The 19,129-nt window shown below is 41.9% G+C and overlaps 1 protein-coding gene and 2 pseudogenes across 3 annotated transcripts; all 3 read left to right on the top strand.

Annotated features, from left to right (window-relative positions):
* The first annotated feature begins 7,218 nt into the window (after positions 1-7,218).
* LOC109943620 (protein kinase superfamily protein pseudogene) lies at positions 7,219-7,665 on the top strand (annotated as a pseudogene). Its single transcript, NR_163568.1, has 2 exons — positions 7,219-7,341; positions 7,617-7,665. The product of NR_163568.1 is annotated as a protein kinase superfamily protein pseudogene (transcript).
* A 295-nt stretch (positions 7,666-7,960) lies between these two features.
* Positions 7,961-8,777, top strand: LOC103644628 (EF_hand superfamily protein pseudogene; annotated as a pseudogene). Its single transcript, NR_163495.1, has 3 exons — positions 7,961-8,071; positions 8,157-8,324; positions 8,532-8,777. The product of NR_163495.1 is annotated as an EF_hand superfamily protein pseudogene (transcript).
* A 160-nt stretch (positions 8,778-8,937) lies between these two features.
* LOC103644627 (ABC transporter B family member 19) lies at positions 8,938-12,909 on the top strand. Its single transcript, XM_008667802.1, has 6 exons — positions 8,938-9,053; positions 9,135-9,186; positions 11,534-11,794; positions 11,896-12,211; positions 12,305-12,534; positions 12,616-12,909. Exons 1-6 carry the CDS (start codon positions 8,938-8,940, stop codon positions 12,907-12,909), a joined length of 1,269 nt encoding a protein of 422 aa, XP_008666024.1.
* The last annotated feature ends 6,220 nt before the right edge of the window (positions 12,910-19,129 follow it).

Genomic DNA, 19,129 nt, shown 5'->3' with positions numbered 1-19,129 from the left:
AGCAGCAGCAGGTCATGCCGCTCCCCGAGAATCCGAGATACTCAGCTTGGACTTCAGGACGAGTCCGCCGCCTTGCACTTTGGGATTGAGGTGAGAGGAATCAAGGACTCGTCCTGAAGTTTCTGGTATTCTCTGCGGCTAGGAGGCCCTGGAGACGCTCGACCTCGGCGCGGAGCGTGGCGGCCTCGCTCTCATTGGTGGCGGCGACTTGCTCGGCGACGGCGACCTCCTCGCGAGCCTGGGACACGAGGACCTCGAGGCGCCGGGACTCAGAGGACAGGAACCGGTTCTCGTGTCCCACGACATCGAGCTTTTCCTCCAGGACTTAAAGAAATTAAATTTATATTTCTGTTCACTTTCAATTTTGCCATGGTTAAACATTTTTTAGCAATAATATGTTGTCTTGTGGCTGGTCATGTCAGTTCTTCAATTTGTATGCTGATTAGTATGGCTAACCTAATGTTTCTTCCCTGTCAGATTGGTTCTGAACTTATAATAGAAGGATTGGCACCAATGATCATTTGAATTATATGATAGTTATACCCTTGCATTCTTACTTTCACCCTGTTATTTCATACATTCCTTAAGTTGTACTGACCTTATTTTCACCCAAATTGTATGAACTGCAGACCTAATTCGTTTGTCATTTGGCTTTTTCATTGCAATTTCATTACCTTCATTCAGCATAATAAATGTATTAATGACAATAATGTCCACCATAGCTGCAATATCTCAACTAATTGGGCAATTACTTATGTCTGTTTTGGATACACTTACTTCACTTTCCAGCTAGATTTGTTTCTTATATTGAAGACAGAAACTCTAGGCTCACAACCCAAGCTATAATTAACCATGCTTGGACTTCTGCCAGAAACACAAGGGGAAATAGTACCAAACCAACGTCAAACAGTACCTTAAAGGTTACATGTATTACTCTGTTAAACGACTTAGCTTAGTTGTGGAGTACTATGGTTATTTGAATGATATCCATTGAATACCAGATACTTATAAATAGTGAATAACAACTACCACACAGATCTGAGGTGAATACTTTATAATTTCAGTATTTGTTGCGTTATATCTGAAAGTTGAAATTTGAAGATAGAAAGATTATTATCTTGTGCTAAATCATTGATGAGTGCTCGCACACTGCAGTTTCACGGAGGGAGACAACCCCTTCGCCGCATGGAGAAGCTTACGAAGGCAAGGCAACAACTCAGCGGATGTCGCTGCACAGCAAGCGGACGCCTGTGATGGAGCAGTATATAGCGTTAGTTCTATACATGTATTTTAATCTCTATACAGAGTAATCTCAGTAATAAAACTGAGTGCTTGACAGAGAGGCCGGAGCAGGCGTCCCCAGCGTCCCCAAGCGCGTTTCTCGCCCCACCCCGACAGAGGCCGCTCACCCGTGGTGCAGATCTCGCCCTTCACCTTCTCTGCCTTCGGCATCACCGTCTCCATCGGCGTCTCCGTCCTCTCCATCTACCAGTATTATCATAACATGGTTGTCTACTTGTGTATTACAACCACAATAATTAACCATATGGGTTGATAATGAGCTATGCTTTTTTGAAACGATATAATGAGATATTCTTATCAGGGACTCTTGGAGCCAGGCATTTGCCATACTGAGAGTTTCGAATTTGCCAAAAAGGTTTAATTTGGTACAGATAACCCAATTGCTCCCGTTGAGTTAATGACATGGAAACTAAAAATTAGTTTGAAAATCATGTACTACCAACACAAAAGAAATGAGAAAAAATAAAAAAAGAAGTGAACAATTGGGTTATCTGTCAAACTCAGAAGTTTTTTTTATCAAACAACACAAATTGAGTGTTCCATAAAAAATGTTTCCTCTGGTTTCAACTATCCACTTATCCAGCTTGTATTGAGTGTGCTTGCAACCCTTGTAGCACATACTATAGATTCTACATTTTCAACAATTAAAATAAGTGTTGAGCATACCAAATGTGTCCATGCTTGAAAAGGTGGAACATTAGAACAGTGAACAACGACTTAACTACAAAGTTGTTACCGTTTTTTAGTGTATCCTAAACGCTAAACTGTAAGCGGTCGGTCAACCTTTGTTTAGAGTTTAGGCTTTTTAGATAGTGTTTATGTTGCATTGTGCTACATTTGGGAGGATGCAGGGACGAGGGGGCCGAGCAGAAGCCAATGCAGCAGTCGACACCGGAGGTTACTGTGGATGTGGGCTAGGTTCCATGGAGGGATAGATTGAGATTGTGTGGTGTTTTGTTTCAGGTTCAGCCTCACCGCCTGCTGTGGAGAGGACAACACTGTAGTCTGAGACTGTTGCTCTACAAGTTCCTACTGCCCTACTTCATTTTCAGGGTACCCTTATTTTTAAGCTTGTATTCTTCGGTTAGCATATGTTAGTACCAATTTATAATACATCTCTAATTTATATTTTCTATGTCTAATTTCACATGCAGCCTGGTCACTTTGCATGTGATGGTTTGAAATCTATATCTATACTACTACATAAGACACTAACGTAGACGTCCACAATCACACGGTGCACGGTTCTGCCCGACGGCTGCCCCCCCTGCCCCGGTCCGCGCCAATCTCGCTCCGTGATCTCGCCCTTGCCACCCCAATCTCGCTCTGTGAGACTGTGACCCCTTCCCCGCGCGGCGGTCGCGGTCATCTCGCTCAAAACCCTAGCGACCGCGCCTCCACCCCGGTGGCGAGGACACCCGGCGTCGATTCGTCCCCGCAGATCGACCGGACAAGCTCCTCCTCGCCATGGGTGTCTCCGACCTCGAGGCTACTCCCTGTACCTGCGGCCGTCTGGCCGGCGGCCCGCAGCAGGGCTCCGTATCTGAAGGCGACCTGCGCGCTCTCCAGGCGGAGGGTGGTCTTAGACATGGCGGTTGTCGACGCCATGGCCCTCTCCACGCCCACGCCAGCGCGAGCAGAGCAGCCTGACATCACCAGGTAACGCCGTGGCACGAGTCGTCGTCGTAGACATACAGATTTCTCCGGTGGCCACGCAACCACCTGACCTGCTGCTTCTATTTCTTCAAGCTTTTAGGTACCGGAAGCTGGGGAGTGGAGTCATACTCAAAGGTAGCGGTCGCATACATACATGTTTCTCGTGGTTTTGAGCTATGTTTCTGAATTCTGATGGCTCATGGAAGAATTGCGCTCGCTTCTTGATCTGAACTCTGAAGATGTCATCGAGGGGGCGAGGTGCGGGAGGGCGACCTGGTGCAGTTCAACTACGTGTGCCGCCGCGCGAACGACTACTTCGTGCACAGGTGCGTGGTGGAGTTCCCAGACGCCATAGCGTTGCTGTTCGACGCGTGCACTGGAGATGCGTGCTGCACAGCTCCAGACTTTGAGTCAGATCGAGTCCAGGTAATCCGGTGGTCTCAGTCTAGCTCACCGTGGTTTCCCTCTCTGCCGCAACTCAGCACGGTGGACCAGTTCAACGGCGAGAGCAGGCCGGTGACGCTCGCGCTCGGCGGTGAAGTGGTCACAAGCTTCACTCCTGAATTTGTCTATCCACCAGAGATGATTCCATTGTGGTGTGGTCAGCCTTATTCTCTCTTATCCTCTGTTTGGCTGCTAATTTCATTATGCTCATGGATTTTTACTGATGTTTATAATTCACAACCATATTATGCCCAATTTTCTTGATGAACACACACCATGATATTGGGAATAGATGCAAAATTCCAACTGTAATTTTCTGGATATGACAACCGGTCATAATCTTAATAGAGCAAGTCATTATCACTCAAGACAAAATTGATGGCCTAGGTAAAAATAAATCGATATTGAACCGTGATCAAGATGTCAATTATGATGAGTGCATATGTCGTTCAGCAGATGTCGTCGAGGAAGCTAACAAACCTGTAAAAAAGACCACTGTCCTTTCAAAGAAGTCTGTCATAGCAGTTGGTAATGGTTCAAAACATGTTAAGCTTGATAGCAGCAGCTCTGAAAGTAGCTCATAAGAGGATGAAGTAAGAAAATTTGAGGTCTAAATCTCAAAGTATCCACGCAAAAAATACAAGATCTCATGAATGCAATTTAAATTATGACCAATAGTTGCACTGTGCAAACCACCTAAAATAGGTATTCTAAATAGGCCAGTCCTAGAGCCACCAGTGTTACTCCCACCACTTCAAGGAGTGCCAACATCATCTGTTTAGTGGCATCCATGCCCCTACTGCATGTAGATTCACCAAATGTGTCAGGGTGCCCAAATGGTAAGAGCTTATGAAAGAAAACATTTCTCCAATTTTTAAAAATAAGAAGCATGAAGATTTATGAGTGAGCAGGTGAGCATTGTTGTAGTTCATTGCCCCCAGCATACACTTCATTATATATAGCTGCTTGTAATTACTGTGAGTCTGTGACATTGTTGTGTCTTGTAGTCTTGATTATTTAGGCATCAAATACAATAAAACAAAAAAGAACATGTGTTTACAGTAATATTATAGAGTAATGATTGTATTGGTTGGTGATATGATTTATAAAATAGACATAGAACCAATTACTTTCGCTCATGCTCATGATATCTCAAAATGTGGGAGCAGTTAATATAAGCTAAAGGATGATTCGATTTGATGCACAAGAAGTAGAAAACCTTAATCTCATAAGTTGCATTAATCAAAGGGAGCAATTGTAGAGACCATTAACAAGCCAACACTTATATGTCAAAGGACTTTAGGAAGAACATCAATAGTAAAGTAGAAACCGAATGTTCCATGCACAGACTACTATTGTGTGCACTTTATTATTGCCCTCTCAGCCTGACAAAATATTCTCTGCCACATCGCTACACTCTGCGCAGGCAGTAAACCAGTTTTGCATATGATGCTGGCAGTAAACCAATTCTGAGATTTTTTATGCCACGTCTCAAATTAAAGTTACACTATGCGCAGACAGTAATCCAGTTTTTATGTCATTTTTATGTCAGTATAAAGTGTATTTGAACTTTAATAAGCTGAACTGGATTAGTTCATGATCAACCATCTCCTCATCCAAATTATAGGACTACCTCAGAAACTCCTAATACATCAGGAGAAACAATAGAAGAAATAACATGGGCTAAATTACTTGGTAGTGCATTGGTCACTCTTAGGAGGAGGTGGCGTAGATGCAGACTGAAGAACTGGATTAATTAGGAGCAAACCTTCTAAGCTGGTTTGCATATAGGGGGTAACCAGAATCAACTTAGACGATTCCAAACCAACTTTTTTGGAACAATAGATGAAGACTGTCAATCATACAGTAACCAGAATCAACTTAGACTATTCTAAACATAGTACTGATCTAACATAGTGCAGTGTTTGTGGTTATTGGATTATGAGTGATAATAACAAACTATTCTGTTTTTATTTTGGTTAATCAAATCTGTGCCAGTGATAGTTACAAGTTCATTTTCTGCTTCGTAGATAGCTTCCGAGTACCATGATCTTACTTCATCAGCCTAGCATAGAGGGTAACAATTCCCATCCTGTGTGACTGTTTTGGTTGATCAGTGACTGTTTTGGTTCTTACATAAATAGTTTCTTTAAATGTTAAACTAAATATTGTTCTCAGGATCACTGTTGCCCATTGAAGAACCACTACTAGAATTAGAAAGGCCACCAATTTTTTCAGCACCATTATTTTCCAGCTAGGATTATTCAAGACCAGCCGTCTATATAAACACATAATTTTATATCTTTGCTACCAATCAACATAAAAATAAAGAAAACTCACAACAGTAAGCCATTCCAGCTTTTTTTTTGGAATGGCATATGGTAGTCTGATTTGGAATCACATATGGTAGTCTGATTTAAAATGTATACTCTGATTTGGAATACAGAAAATGAACAAAAACTTTTATGTTCAGTCACAAAAACTCTTATTAGTTCATGTAGTGTTGGTTGCTCTAAAATAACACGCATAACCAGATTTTGGGGGGAGCTTCTAATTACTGATTAGTTCACGTTTCTTGATTTTATTGCGTGCTGTTTCGTACATCTGTTCCTAGGTATTGCAGTTTTTTCTCCTATAGAAGAACTACTAAAACATATAAGAACTCCAACGGGATAAACTGATTATTGCAAGGTAAAATTGCAGTATGTGGTTCTGAAATTTGGACCTCTTATATATATATTTTTCTATACAGGAGACCTGGGTTTCATGCATTAAAATTTGTTATGTTTTGTTTTCGCAGGTTTATTCTGGCCAAATCACAGATGGAATGAATAAATGCTTATTCACAAGAATATTAGTAATGTGTCAAGACTCAAGGCTATAATTATAAATTTCTAGAACTATTTTTGATAGTTGTCGTTTTCAGTTATGTAGTGCTCTACTTACTGCACCTATGGAGATATTTAATAGATAAATTAAATAAAGGATACTGCTACTCATATGATAGTTATGCTATCATGAATAGGTTCAAGGATACTGCGTCCGTCTCATGGTGGGGAAATTGTTCGTAGTTGAGAACGCCGCTGTGGGCAGCGAGGTGGAGCAGGAGGAGCCAAAGAAGGAGGCAATGGCAGGAGTAGGGGAGACTCTCCGCAGCTTCATGGAGGTGAGCACACCTTTGGATGCCAATTCGTGGCGGTGGCGACTTGGAATTCTCATGATTTCTTCTCGTGCTTAATCGTAGATATAAAAATATCTGCCAATCAGAGAAATTGAACTAGAAAAATCTTAAACGCACATGAAACCGAGCAGGAAAGTGTTGTTTTTCTCTTTCTCTTGGTGACGATGGTTCAACTTTGTTTCAAGAGAAAATATGGTAGGGTTGTTCGCTTCTGATTTCATTGTGTCTTTACTTCAGGGGTTTGGGGATCAAGGAGAGGACTCCATTATCTTGTCACCGCGGTTGAAGGAGATTAGTACTCCTGACCGCCCCGCTGCCCTCCGTTTCCTAGGTATAAGCATGTAGTGATGCACAGGGATCTCAAACCAGAAAATTTCTTGTTTGCAAACAAGAAAGAATTAGCGGTACTTAAGGCCATTGATTTTGGCATGTCTGTATTTTTCATTCTAGGTGCAGTTTGTTTTCCTTTATCTATTTGTCATTTTCTTCATCAGCCATTGTCAATAATGTCATCTTGTTGACAATATGATCACTCGACTGTGGCGGTCTGTCTTATCCCTTTTGCTGCTTGGTTTCATGGCATATGTTGAAGAACCGAATTTGAATTTGTGTAGGCGAACGGTTTTCTAAGATTTTTGGAAGTCCTTATTACATGGCTCCAGAGGTGCTAAAGAGAAACTATGGCCCAGAGGTTGATGTTTGGAGTGCAGGAGTGATTCTGTACATTCTTCTTTGTGGTGTCCCCCCATTCTGGGCAGGTTAGTTTTGTATCTGGAATGGTGGACAGTTTTGATACATCTGTATACATTAACTGTTTAGAATGTTGAGAATAACAGAAAAGAAATATGTTCTAATCTCTTGTAAATTCAAATGCTCAATATGGTATGCTGTGGACTGATACTCATTTTCTTGACATTGAATTTGGGTGTGGTGATTGGGAGATGGGGCTGTAGAAGATAAAAATGTAAAAATGCATCTTATTTTTTTTGTTAAATGTTTTTGACTTTTTGTGTGTTTCAATGTTGCAATGTAGAAACGGAACAGGGTGTTGCTCAGGCAATCATTCGATCTGTCATTGATTTCAAAAGAGATCCATGGGCAAGGGTGTCTGATAACGCCAAAGACCTTGTCAGAGGAATGCTGAATCCGGACCAAAAACGACGATTGATAGCTCACCAAGTGCTTGGTAATAACCATTTTCACACTAGATGGTTGTATTGTGTTTTGCTCAGTTTTTTCAATCTTAAACCGGTGCAAAATTATTATCTTAGATTGCTGAACCTTGCGTTAGCATTGATGGAAGATAATGTTATAATATTTCATTAGTGTTCTTCCCTATATATTTGTCTAATAACCTTGTATCTCTCTCCAGGTCACCCATGGTTGCAGAACATTAAGAAGGCTCCAAATGTTAATTTGGGTGAAACCGTTAAGGCCAGACTCCAACAATTCTCTGTGATGAACAAGTTCAAGAAGCATGCACTTAGGGTACATTTCAATCTGACTTGACCATAAATGGTACCCCTTTAATTGTCATACTTACTCTTGAATTTTCTCACATATTTGAAAACAGGTTATAGCTGAGCATCTTTGGGTAGAAGAGGCTGCTGACATAAAGGATATGTTTGAGAAGATGGATCTTAACAAGGATCAAATGCTTAGTTTCGAGGAGCTGAAGCTTGGTCTGCATAAGTTTGGTCAACAAATGCCTGATGCAGATGTTCAAACACTAATGGAAGCGGTGAGTTTACATTCTTTTCCCCCACAACAGAAACTTAATTTGCACCCCTTTAATATTGTACTGGAGTTTTTTTGTTTATGTCAAATACCTTTGGATAGTGTTTTATCAACCCGGTTTAATGTTTTTTCTTTTCATTTTAATCGAGCATTCTGTCACGAAGGTGATGTGTTGGGCTCTTTATAGTTACTGTTGTGCATGTTGTACCAGGCGGATGCTGATGGAAATGGGTCCTTGAATTATGGAGAATTTGTTACATTATTTGTTCATCTAAGAAAGATCGGAAATGATGAGCATCTGCATAAGGCATTTGCATACTTCGACCGGAACCAGAGCGATTATATTGAAATTGATGAACTCCGTGAGTCATTAGCTGATGACCTTGGACAAAACCGTGAAGAGATTATCAATGCCATCATCCGTGATGTAGACACCGATAAGGTTGGTACTTGTTGATCGATTACTTGTAAATGGATGCCAGCTTCTTTCTCGTTTCTTATTTAGCTCATTCGGTGTAATGATCAAAAGTCTGAACTTTGTGGTTCAGAGTATCTCAAACTGTTCTCGTTGTCGTGTTCCTCAGGATGGCAAGTTAAGCTATGATGAGTTTGCGACGATGATGAAGGCCGGAACAGACGGGAGGAAAGCATCCAGACAGTACTCGAGAGAGCGGTTCACAAGCCTGAGCCTTAAGCTGCAAAAGGATGGATCGCTGCAGATGACGATTACACGGTAGCCCGATAACACCACATAGGCAAGTCGTGAATTACAGATGGAAACCATGTGTAGTTTTTTCTGGTTGTTTGTTGACAGCTCTTCTGCTTGTCCTGATGTTCCATTGCTTTGTATTCTCCGCTTGCGGCCTGTTTGAAGGATTAGGGGGGATTGTTTATGCTATGATTGTATTTAGACTGCATGATCCATGCCTCGCTCGTTTCCACGCCTCAGGGCAAAGTGTACTGTACAAGAGAAAGAGGAGAAAAGGATTATGAGGTTGTGCTTATTTCTTAACTTCTGTGGATCGATTTGTTTGTGTGGTGTTCTTAATACCCTGAATTCGTCAGCTGTTTCAGCACGATTTTGAAAATTTGGTAAAAAAAATCTTAGATCTCATATGTCTCCTTGCTGATTTCACCGGGCTACAGCTATGCGGTGGGGCATCATTTTTTATTTGTTTGTTTCTCTGCATTTTACACGACTTGTAATTTCGCATTGTAAACTGAATTACTTGGATATAGACCTATCTTCTTGGATAAGTACATGCTTGCTCTTTGGAGTTACCAGGATCTCTATGTGCCTGTCGTAAGTGCCTTACTATTCTAGCTTGCTATATGTATCTCAAGTTTTTTTTAGATCTTGGTGCTATTTCATCTGATGCGTCATGTTTCAGTGATTGATTTATAGTGAACCTGTAAGATGTAAAATGACCTTTATGACAGAACCAGCTGCAAGAATAGAGTATTCTGAGGAGCCTTTGTTGAAGTAATTGTAATCGAGTTTCCTAGCAATCTTGTTCCTGCTGGTATCATATTTCTTTGAGCTAATCTTGTTCATCAGCTTTATATGGCTCTTGCTATGAACAAAAGCTATGTACTTGTCCGGATTTTGTATATTATAGTGATGTTTGCACTCTCCATTCGTTTTCAGTTCTATTGTTACTTCCGTCGCAACGCACGGGCACTCACCTAGTATTATATGCATATACCATATCATGTTTCCTTTGATTTGATATTATTTGAAATTTTCATGTGTGGCACTCAACGGGGTGAACCACGTATATATTTTCGTGTAAGGAGGGTGAATAAACTAATTCCCTATTTGGATCCTCCTTTCCGCGAAGCCAGGCAACGAAGTCATTAATGCCAGCTCCACTGATCATCATCTAACTACATTAGTTAATAATATATTTGTATGGGATTTGCGAAATTTTATAGGGGTGAGCTGACCCCAATAAGAACATGTAGCTCCACTCCTGCTCCTGGCTAACTGTTTGGCAGTGGCTAACAATTAGTCGACAAATACTTAGCTGACAAACAATTTACTCGGACATGTTTTAATTATTGGCTAATAGACGTATAAAATTAAAGTATAGTAGATAGTCTGACAAACAATTTACTGGGACATGTTTTAATTATTTATGTCCTCTACTTGATAAAAGCATTCTACTCAATAGTTTCATGCATTGCATACTTTTGCTTCTTGATTGATGTCCTTTGCTCTTGAATTAGCATTCTTTAGAATCCAGTAATATTTCTTTTTACAAGACGTTTCATTTTAATTTCATCAGTATTCTTACCAACTTTTTATCTTATTTGCTAGGATGTCAGTGTAACTTTTTTGGATGATATTTTTTGGTCTTTTGTGGGTAAAATATGATCACTCGTAACCATATGTAGTGTTAAGAGAGGATTCTGGGAATTGTGTGAACCATTTTTTACCATACTGTGTTGTTGAGCAATTGTTGATAATGTAGAAGGCTGCTGAATGTATTTGTTCCTTTCCATAAGGAACCCACATGCATTGTTTTTTGAACCAAAATGACATATATTAGTCATGTAAAATTACAATTGCCTTAGATTCTGTCAGTTTCTCCTTTTGTAGTGTGAAGTACCTCTCTCTGCTATGCTGCTACCAGCAATAGCTGGAGTGCTTGTTTGAATTGTTCATTGCCACAGTTGTGATTTGGTACAATATTTCTTACCCCTCCATAGTCCATAGACATATTTGGCAAAACTTGCCATGTGTGTGGTGAGCAAATTGTTACACCTTAGGCTTGTTTTGGCAAAGAATCGTGGCAATGACTAGAAACAACGTCGTCTTCAGGGGTGCACCCTCCTCCCTGCACATTCTCCGCCAACGATGCAAAGAAGAAGCACGCCTATGGAGCCCCAGGATGAAAATTTGTGGGCTTGATGGCAGAAGCTGGTGCCCTGTATTTTGACCATTTGTATCCCTAGCGCTCAGTGTTCTGAATGATGTATCCGACTTCTATAACTTTCACTCCTGGTTTCTAATATAATTCAAGTGGGGACAGATCGGCCCCCCCAGTCTGTTTTTTAAAAAGAAAGGTAACCAAACATGGCACACCCAATTTAATTTGTTTGCCATACTATGTACATATTTTTTACAATCTATAAGTCACTATGTTGTAATTATAAGAATTAGTTTCATGCAATTCTACTTATTTGGTGACTGAATTAATTCTGGAACAGGCAATTGCACAAGTAAGAACAATGTACTCTTTTGTCGGAGAGAGCAAAGCGCTCAATTCATATTCTGAAGCAATCCAGAACACACTGAAGCTTGGTTACAAAGCTGGGATGGCCAAAGGTCTTGGAATTGGATGTACTTATGGGATAGCTTGCATGTCATGGGCACTGGTATTTTGGTATGCTGGGGTCTTCATCAGGAATGGGCAGACTGATGGTGGAAAGGCTTTTACCGCGATCTTTTTCTGCAATTGTCGGTGGCATGTAAGTGAAAGATGTTGATATTATCATAATTCTGTTTCACTTATTTTCCCCAGTCCATGAGCTATGTCTTGTGTGCAACAACGACTTAATTGTTTCTATAGGAGTCTTGTCAGGCTTTCTCAAACCTTGGAGCCTTCAGTAAGGGAAAGATTGCTGGTTACAAACTGTTGGAGGTCATTCACCAGAAACCCTCCATAGTCAATGATCATAAGGATGGAAAATGGTTGGCAGAGGTCCATGGAAACATAGAATTCAAGGAAGTTACTTTCAGTTATCCATCAAGCCTTGATGTTATAATCTTTCGGGAGTTCTCTCTTTTCTTCCCTGCTGGTAAAACAATTGCAGTTGTTGGAGGGAGTGGGTCTGGAAAGAGCACTGTTGTGGCTTTGATAAAAAGGTTCTATGATCCTAATGAAGGTAACAAAACACATCTTCTTAGAGACCGTTGATTTGCTTCCTTCAAATTTATTGCTCCTTTTAAATCATTGGCTAACTTTGTTTGCATTGCAGGCCAGGTTTTGCTAGACAATGTTGACATAAAGACACTCCAGCTGAGGTGGTTTAGAGAACAGATTGGTTTGGTAAACCAAGAACCTGCTCTTTTTGCAACAACAATCCTCGAGAATATACTGTATGGAAAGCCAGATGCAACTATTGCAGAAGTTGAGGCTGCAGCGACTGCATCCAGATCCAATGCACATAGTTTCATATCTCTTCTTCCGAATGGTTACAACACAATGGTATGTCTATATTTTTTCGACATACATCTAAGTCTGGTCTAATAAATTAAATACTAATTTCTTCATTTTTTCCATCCGCAGGCAGGTGAGAGAGGCATCCAGCTCTCTGGTGGTCAGAAACAACGTATAGCAATAGCTCGTGCTATGCTGAAAACCCCAAAGATCCTGCTCCTGGATGAGGCTACCAGTGCATTAGATTCAGACTCGGAAAGCATTGTGCAAGAAGCTTTAGACCGTTTGATGGTTGGGAGGATGACTGTAATTGTTGCCCACCGTCTGTCGACGATAAGAAACGTGAACATGATCGCTGTGATCCAACAAGGCCAAGTTGTTGAGACTAGGAAAATAAAATGTTTGCATGTCATATTTACTTGATATGAGACAATGGATATGAACGGGGGTTGTGGCGATAATAACTTGAGTTTGAATTACATCACATGATGATGCCTTGTATGGCTTTTTAGCTTGCAGTTCACATTGCATACTTCATTCATGTTCATAACAATTACTTTATAGTACGACCTATGGATCTTTAAATGTGAGCTTCACATTTGTCAATGTCAGATGTATTCAAGGTGATCTTCCAGTTTTTTGCACTCCAGTCACACTCTACATGGATTTAATTTTGACTTCATTTAGACAGCACTAAACTTTCAAAAGTAGGAATAAATAAAAGAAGAAACATTCACGAGGGTGGGGGACATGGTGTCAGCACATGCTGTGTTTGATAGGATGCCGATGAGGGATGCCATCTCTTGGAATCTCATGATCTCAGGGTATGCAGTAAGTGGCAATGTTGAGTCTGCATGGTCACTTTGATATTATGGATCGGAAGGATGTCATTTCCTAGACTGCTATGGTCTCTGCTAATGCAAAATTGGGGATCTAGATTTAGCTAGAGTGTTGTTTGATCAGATGCCTGATAATAACTTTGTTTTGTGGAATGCAATGATTAGAGGGTACAACCACATCTCGCGGTATAATGAGGCATTATGCACATTTCAGCAGATGATGCTTGAGGGAAGATTCATGCCTGATGAAGCAACATTAATAAGTGTTGTCTCAGCCTGCACTCAGCTAGGCAGTGTTGAATACTGCAACTGGATCAGTTCTTACATTAGTAAAAGCAACACTCATATAACTGTTGCATTAGGAAATGCATTCGTAGTTTGCAAAATGTGGAGATGTAGGAAGACCGCGGTTATTTTTTAATGAAATGAAGACAAGATATACCATTACATGGACAACAATGATATCTGGTTTTGCTTATGTGGCAGGAGGTTCCACTGTCCCTATTCTCTTGCCTTTTTACAGGTGCCTTGTGCTCGGAGCATGTCAGCAGGTAGAGGTCCAGGATTAGTGGAAAACCTTGTTAATATTTTCTACAAGCATCTGTGTGGAGCTAATTTAGATAGTCAGGTATCATTCTATTTTTGATTCATCGAGTGACCTACAATCTTACACAAATATATGGTAAAAATGAAACTTGTTTTCACACAATATTTTACTAATGGTGCAGCATGTACATTGCTATAGACAAACTCACGAATATATCACACAACATTGTACATGCTACGGTTCCAATAGTGGATGTCGAAGTCAAATAGATTTTTTTTTAAAAAAATGATTATAAAAAATCATCCAATATTTTTTATATCCTGGTTTAATCTTAGATAAATACTAGCAGTTGCCCGTGTTTTGCTACGGTTGTTATATCTCTACTACTTATTAAGTTAGTAAGGATAGTCTGTCATTTCCTGTTCTGTCATTCTCATTCATTGTTCTGCCTTTCTCATTCCCACCTCCCGCACAGCCCACGCCTATTTTCATTCTCATTCTCATTCCCTGCAGAGCCCACACCAATTCTCATCCCCCTCCCCGCAACAGCCTACACCCATTCCCCTTCCCCCGCACAGCCCACAACCATTCTCATTCTCTCGCACAGTCCACACCTAGCTAAAATAAAAAAACACATGGCCACAAGGGGATTTGAACCCACGCCCCTCAAGCCAATGCGAGCAGTAGCTACCGCTACACGTCATGTGTATTTCTATCTACATCTACGACAGGAAAATATTTACTACATCTCTCTCCAAGCCCACCTGCTACCATTGCACAATGTGCAGTAGTAGATAAATATCACTAAGATTCTTGAATTATATTTTTGGATGGAGGCAGTAGTATTTAAATAAGAGCATTGCATACAATTTCTTTTGTTTGAATAATGTTTTCAACTTAAATTCCTTTTTTGCATGTGTGGCATTTATTCTCCGTAATATTTTTTATGGATTTAACTTGTGAGTCATTTTCATAAACCAGCGCCAAGGATGAACCCATGTTTCTTATTTGGAAACCCCAAACAAACACCATTAGCAGGAGGCGCTCGCGTTGGTGTCGCTCATCGACGACGAGAAGAAGCTTGGTGACTGTCATTTTGACCTCTGGAAGTAGTCCTACGTGGCTGCATGCGCCGCTATGGACGACAAGCTTCGGCACAGCCGTCACTTGGACGCGATACAGAGCGGCTGCACTGCGTTGTCCATCGTCAAGCAGGGGGACCTTATGGTCATCACCAACGTCGGCGACTCTCTGGTTGTTCTGGGCACCGCATTCGAAGATGGCGCCATCACGACCGTCTAGCTCATCGTCCACCTGAAGCTCAACCTGCCACACACGTCGCTACTGACCGGCCATGAATTCTTGTGCGCTGGGACGACGACCCTTGCTGACGTTGTGAGTGTCCTCGAACATGATGTATGCAGAGTAGTAGCGCGTTTGGTGGTGCAACGACTAGGTGTACTATCTCGCCGATGAGCCCGAGGTGCACTTCGTCTAGCAGCCCAACCAAGAGTCATCGGGACACGCCATGTCACGCGCGTTCGACGACTACTATTTCAAGTAATGTGGCTTCATGTTGGCGCTGGAGGTGACGCAGAGGAGGACCGACAACAATGACAAATTCGTCATCCTCGCCACCGTTCGTCGGGGTAGCTTTTATGTCGGCCTGCCTTTAATTCTCTTCACAATCACATTCCCTTGCCTTTTTGTTTAAGCAAGCGCGTATAGTGGTGCGTATCTGATGACTGATAATGTATGAGGGAACTTCTTCCGACAGGTGTGAGACGTGCTCTACAACTACGAGACCATGCAGATTGTGGCATATATAGAAGTCTGCATGGTACTGATGGTTGCAATGTAGTGGTGAAACAGCTAGATTAAAATAACAAAATTTATGTATGGCCAGGATTACAAATGGATTATAAAATCTTTATAACAGTATAACACACATTTTGTATATAAGTTATCATGGTATTATATGACCCTGTAGCAACACACAGGCACTCACCTAGTATTTAGATAAGTTACACATGCTCATTACAATGTATTTTGTACTTGTGTTCGGTCTCTAACTCCTTTTGTAGAGAAAAGTATGTTTTGGACTTGTATTGAACCATATTGAAAACCCTTGTGAAACTATGAAGAAGAGGTAAGTTTTTCACACTTAGTAAATTGAATTACATGCTAATTATATTTGTCTAAGTCGTAGAGAAACCCTCAAAGAAAGTCAAAAAGATTTGGAGGAGATGGGCTCAAAAGAGCCAAACTTGGTCTGGTCTGGATCGCACAGAACCGGGTCCGTGGGTCCTAGCCGTACTGCTCAGTCTCAAGAATTTTATTATAAAATTCACCGAACCATGAATAGTACATGTCCATGTGCACCAGACTGCTTCTCCAACGGTCGACTTCGGCACACACCAGAGCGCCAACGACTAGCTGATGTGGCCAACGATCTGGTGGCGCACCGGACCATTCTGGTGCCACGCAGCTATGAAAACCACCCAATCAAATCCCAGACTAGGGGCACGTGAACCCGGTCTGGTGCTCCTACAGGAAGCTGATTTCTGGACAGTTTTACAAAGAAGGATGCAACGACTCATAGGTCACTTGGAGCTACAAAAATAGCCCCTAGGTGCCTCCATTCATCACCTAAGTATCCCAAGAGCATCACAACACTCCGACATATTGCAACAACGCATACTAGTGGTTTTAATGAGATTCAAGCACCAGTTTTTAGTTATTCTTGTGAATTTGTGTACTCGCGCTCTTGTCACCGTGTTTCTTGCGTGTGTTGCTGTGATTTACTCTTGTGTGTGTACTTTATATCCCTCCCTTACTCTGATTTGAGACTTTGATCCTTTATAAGGTTGGATGAAAGAAAATGTATCCTTATGCCATTTCTATTTGTTTTGTGATAAAATACTCAACACATTACTATAGACTAACATCTTTTCCTATGAGCATAAGCACATGTAGTTGTAAAGCAAATTGAGAGTTATAAGAAAAGGCATCATTTGGGGCTTGAAAATGGGCATACTGAAACATCTATGGATCAATGTGAAAATGGTATGCTTCTAACACTTAGTCAATTATTTTAGGTACTAATCATGTTTGTCTAAGTGTTAGGGACCATATGAAGTAAAGCCAAAAGGAGCAAAAGAAAGTTAATGCGAAAAGGAAGAACTCGGGCTGGTCTGAGTAGCACCGGATCGTCGGGTGACACCTGTCGGACAGTCCAGTGTGCACCGGACAGTCCGATGACCGTCCAGCCATACTGGCCACTCTTGGGCTCGGCCAGGCTTCCTCGGCTAAAATCACTGGCCAAGTTTCCAAATGAAGCTCCAATGGCTCCTAGGTCCCTTGGGGCTTTAAAAGGACCCCTAGGCGCCTTGGAGCAGTACCCAGGCACACTTTGAGCACACTACAACTATGAACCTCTATGACCACGCTGTTGATTTGTTAGAGAGAGATTTGGGTGTGTTCTTGACATGTGACTCTATCGTTTTGATTTGTGCACTCTTTTAGCTTGTGTGCGCGTTGTTGCTGCGTTGCGCTCTTGTGTGCGTTTCTACTCCCCTCCTTACTCTAAATTTGACTGTAATCATTTATGTAAGGTGTGAGAGACTCCAACCCGTGGAGATTCCTCACAACAGGATATTGATAATAAGGAAGACAATTGTGGCACTCAAGTTTGATCTTTGGATCCCTTTAGAGGGGTTGAGTGCAACCCTTGACCAAAGGAGGTCACCACAATGTGAAGTAGGCATTGGCCGAACCATGGTAAAATTGTTGTGTCTCTTGTCCATTTTACTTGTGCGACTACTATCTTCTTAAGTTCTCTACTCACTTGCATTATTGCTCCTAAGTTTAATACTCATCTTAAAAGAGCAATCAATTGAAGAGTTCTCCCTTCTCTCTGAGAGCACCTAGAGGGGGGGGGTGAATAGGTGATCCTGTGAAACTTAAACTTATAGCCACAAAAACTTGTCAAGTGTTAGCACAATAATCGCCAAGTGGCTAGAGAGGAGTCTCAACAAAACACAATACCACAAGAGATCAAACACAGAGATGACACAGTGGTTTATCCCGTGGTTCGGCCAAGACCAACACTTGCCTACTCCACGTTGTGGCGTCCCAACGGACGAGGGTTGCAATCAACCCCTCTCAAGCGGTCCAAAGACCAACTTGAATACCACGGTGTTTTGCTTTGCCTTTCAATATCCCGTTTGCGAGGAATCTCCACAACTTGGAGCCTCTCGCCCTTACACTTAAGATTCACAAAGAAATACGGAGTAAGGGAGAAACTAGCAACGCACACAAGACTCAAAATCAGAGCAACAGCACGCACACAAGTCGCAATAAGAGCTCGTAACACCACTCAATGAGTTCACAACTCAACAAGAGCTCTAGATGCTATCACAATGAACCAAATGCGTGGAATCGATGTCTTGGTGCTTAGGAATGTTGTAGGAATGCTTGATTCTCTCCTCCATGCGCCTAGGGGTCCCTTTTATAGCCCCAAGGCAGCTAGGAGCCGCTGAGAGCAAATCTGGAAGGCTGATCTTGCCTTCTGTCGACTGGTGCACCGGATAGTCCGGTGCACACCGGACACTGTCCGGTGCCCGATTTCTTTCCTTAAACGACGCAGCCGATCGTTGGCCGCCAGAGAGCCGTTGGCGCACCGGACATGTCCGGTGCACACCGGACAGTCCGGTGCCCCTTCTAGCCGTTGGCTCGGCCACGTGTCCCGCGCAGATCGCGCGGCCGACCGTTGGCCCGGCCGACCGTTGGCTCACCGGACAGTCCGGTGCACACCGGACAGTCCGGTGAATTTTAGCCGTACGCCGTCGGCGAATTCCCGAGAGTGGCCACTTCACTCGAGGCAGCCTGGCGCACCGGACACTGTCCGGTGCACCACCGGACAGTCCAGTGCCCCAGACCGAAACAGCCTTTTGGCTGTACACAGCCAACTCTTCTTTTTTCTTCTTCTTTCTGTTTCTGATACTTAGACAAGTATATTAGTACACAAAACCAATGTACTAAGACTTAGAAACATACCTTTGCTCTTGATTTGCACTTTGTCCATTCATGGGCATAGATTTACATTTAAGCACTTGTGTTGGCATTCAATCACCAAAATACTTAGAAATGGCCCAAGGGCACATTTCCCTTTCAATCTCCCCCTTTTTGGTGATTTATGCCAACACAACATAAACCAACTAGAACACGTGCAAAATCACTTCAAATAAAACTCAAA

Source organism: Zea mays, chromosome 1 (assembly GCF_902167145.1).
Source record: "Zea mays cultivar B73 chromosome 1, Zm-B73-REFERENCE-NAM-5.0, whole genome shotgun sequence".
NCBI lineage: Eukaryota > Viridiplantae > Streptophyta > Magnoliopsida > Poales > Poaceae > Zea > Zea mays.
The sequence above is the reverse complement of the archived record's forward strand: the minus strand, read 5'-3'. Positions and strand labels throughout refer to the sequence as shown.

Coding starts and splice junctions, on each gene's coding strand:
- LOC103644627 (XM_008667802.1), top strand. CDS start 8,938: ATGATGAAGGCCGGAACAGACGGGAGGAAAGCATCCAGACAGTACTCG. Junction 9,187..11,533: donor GTATTCTCCGCTTGCGGCCT/GTTTGAAGGATT, acceptor ATTCTGGAACAG/GCAATTGCACAAGTAAGAAC. Junction 12,212..12,304: donor GTTCTATGATCCTAATGAAG/GTAACAAAACAC, acceptor TTTGCATTGCAG/GCCAGGTTTTGCTAGACAAT.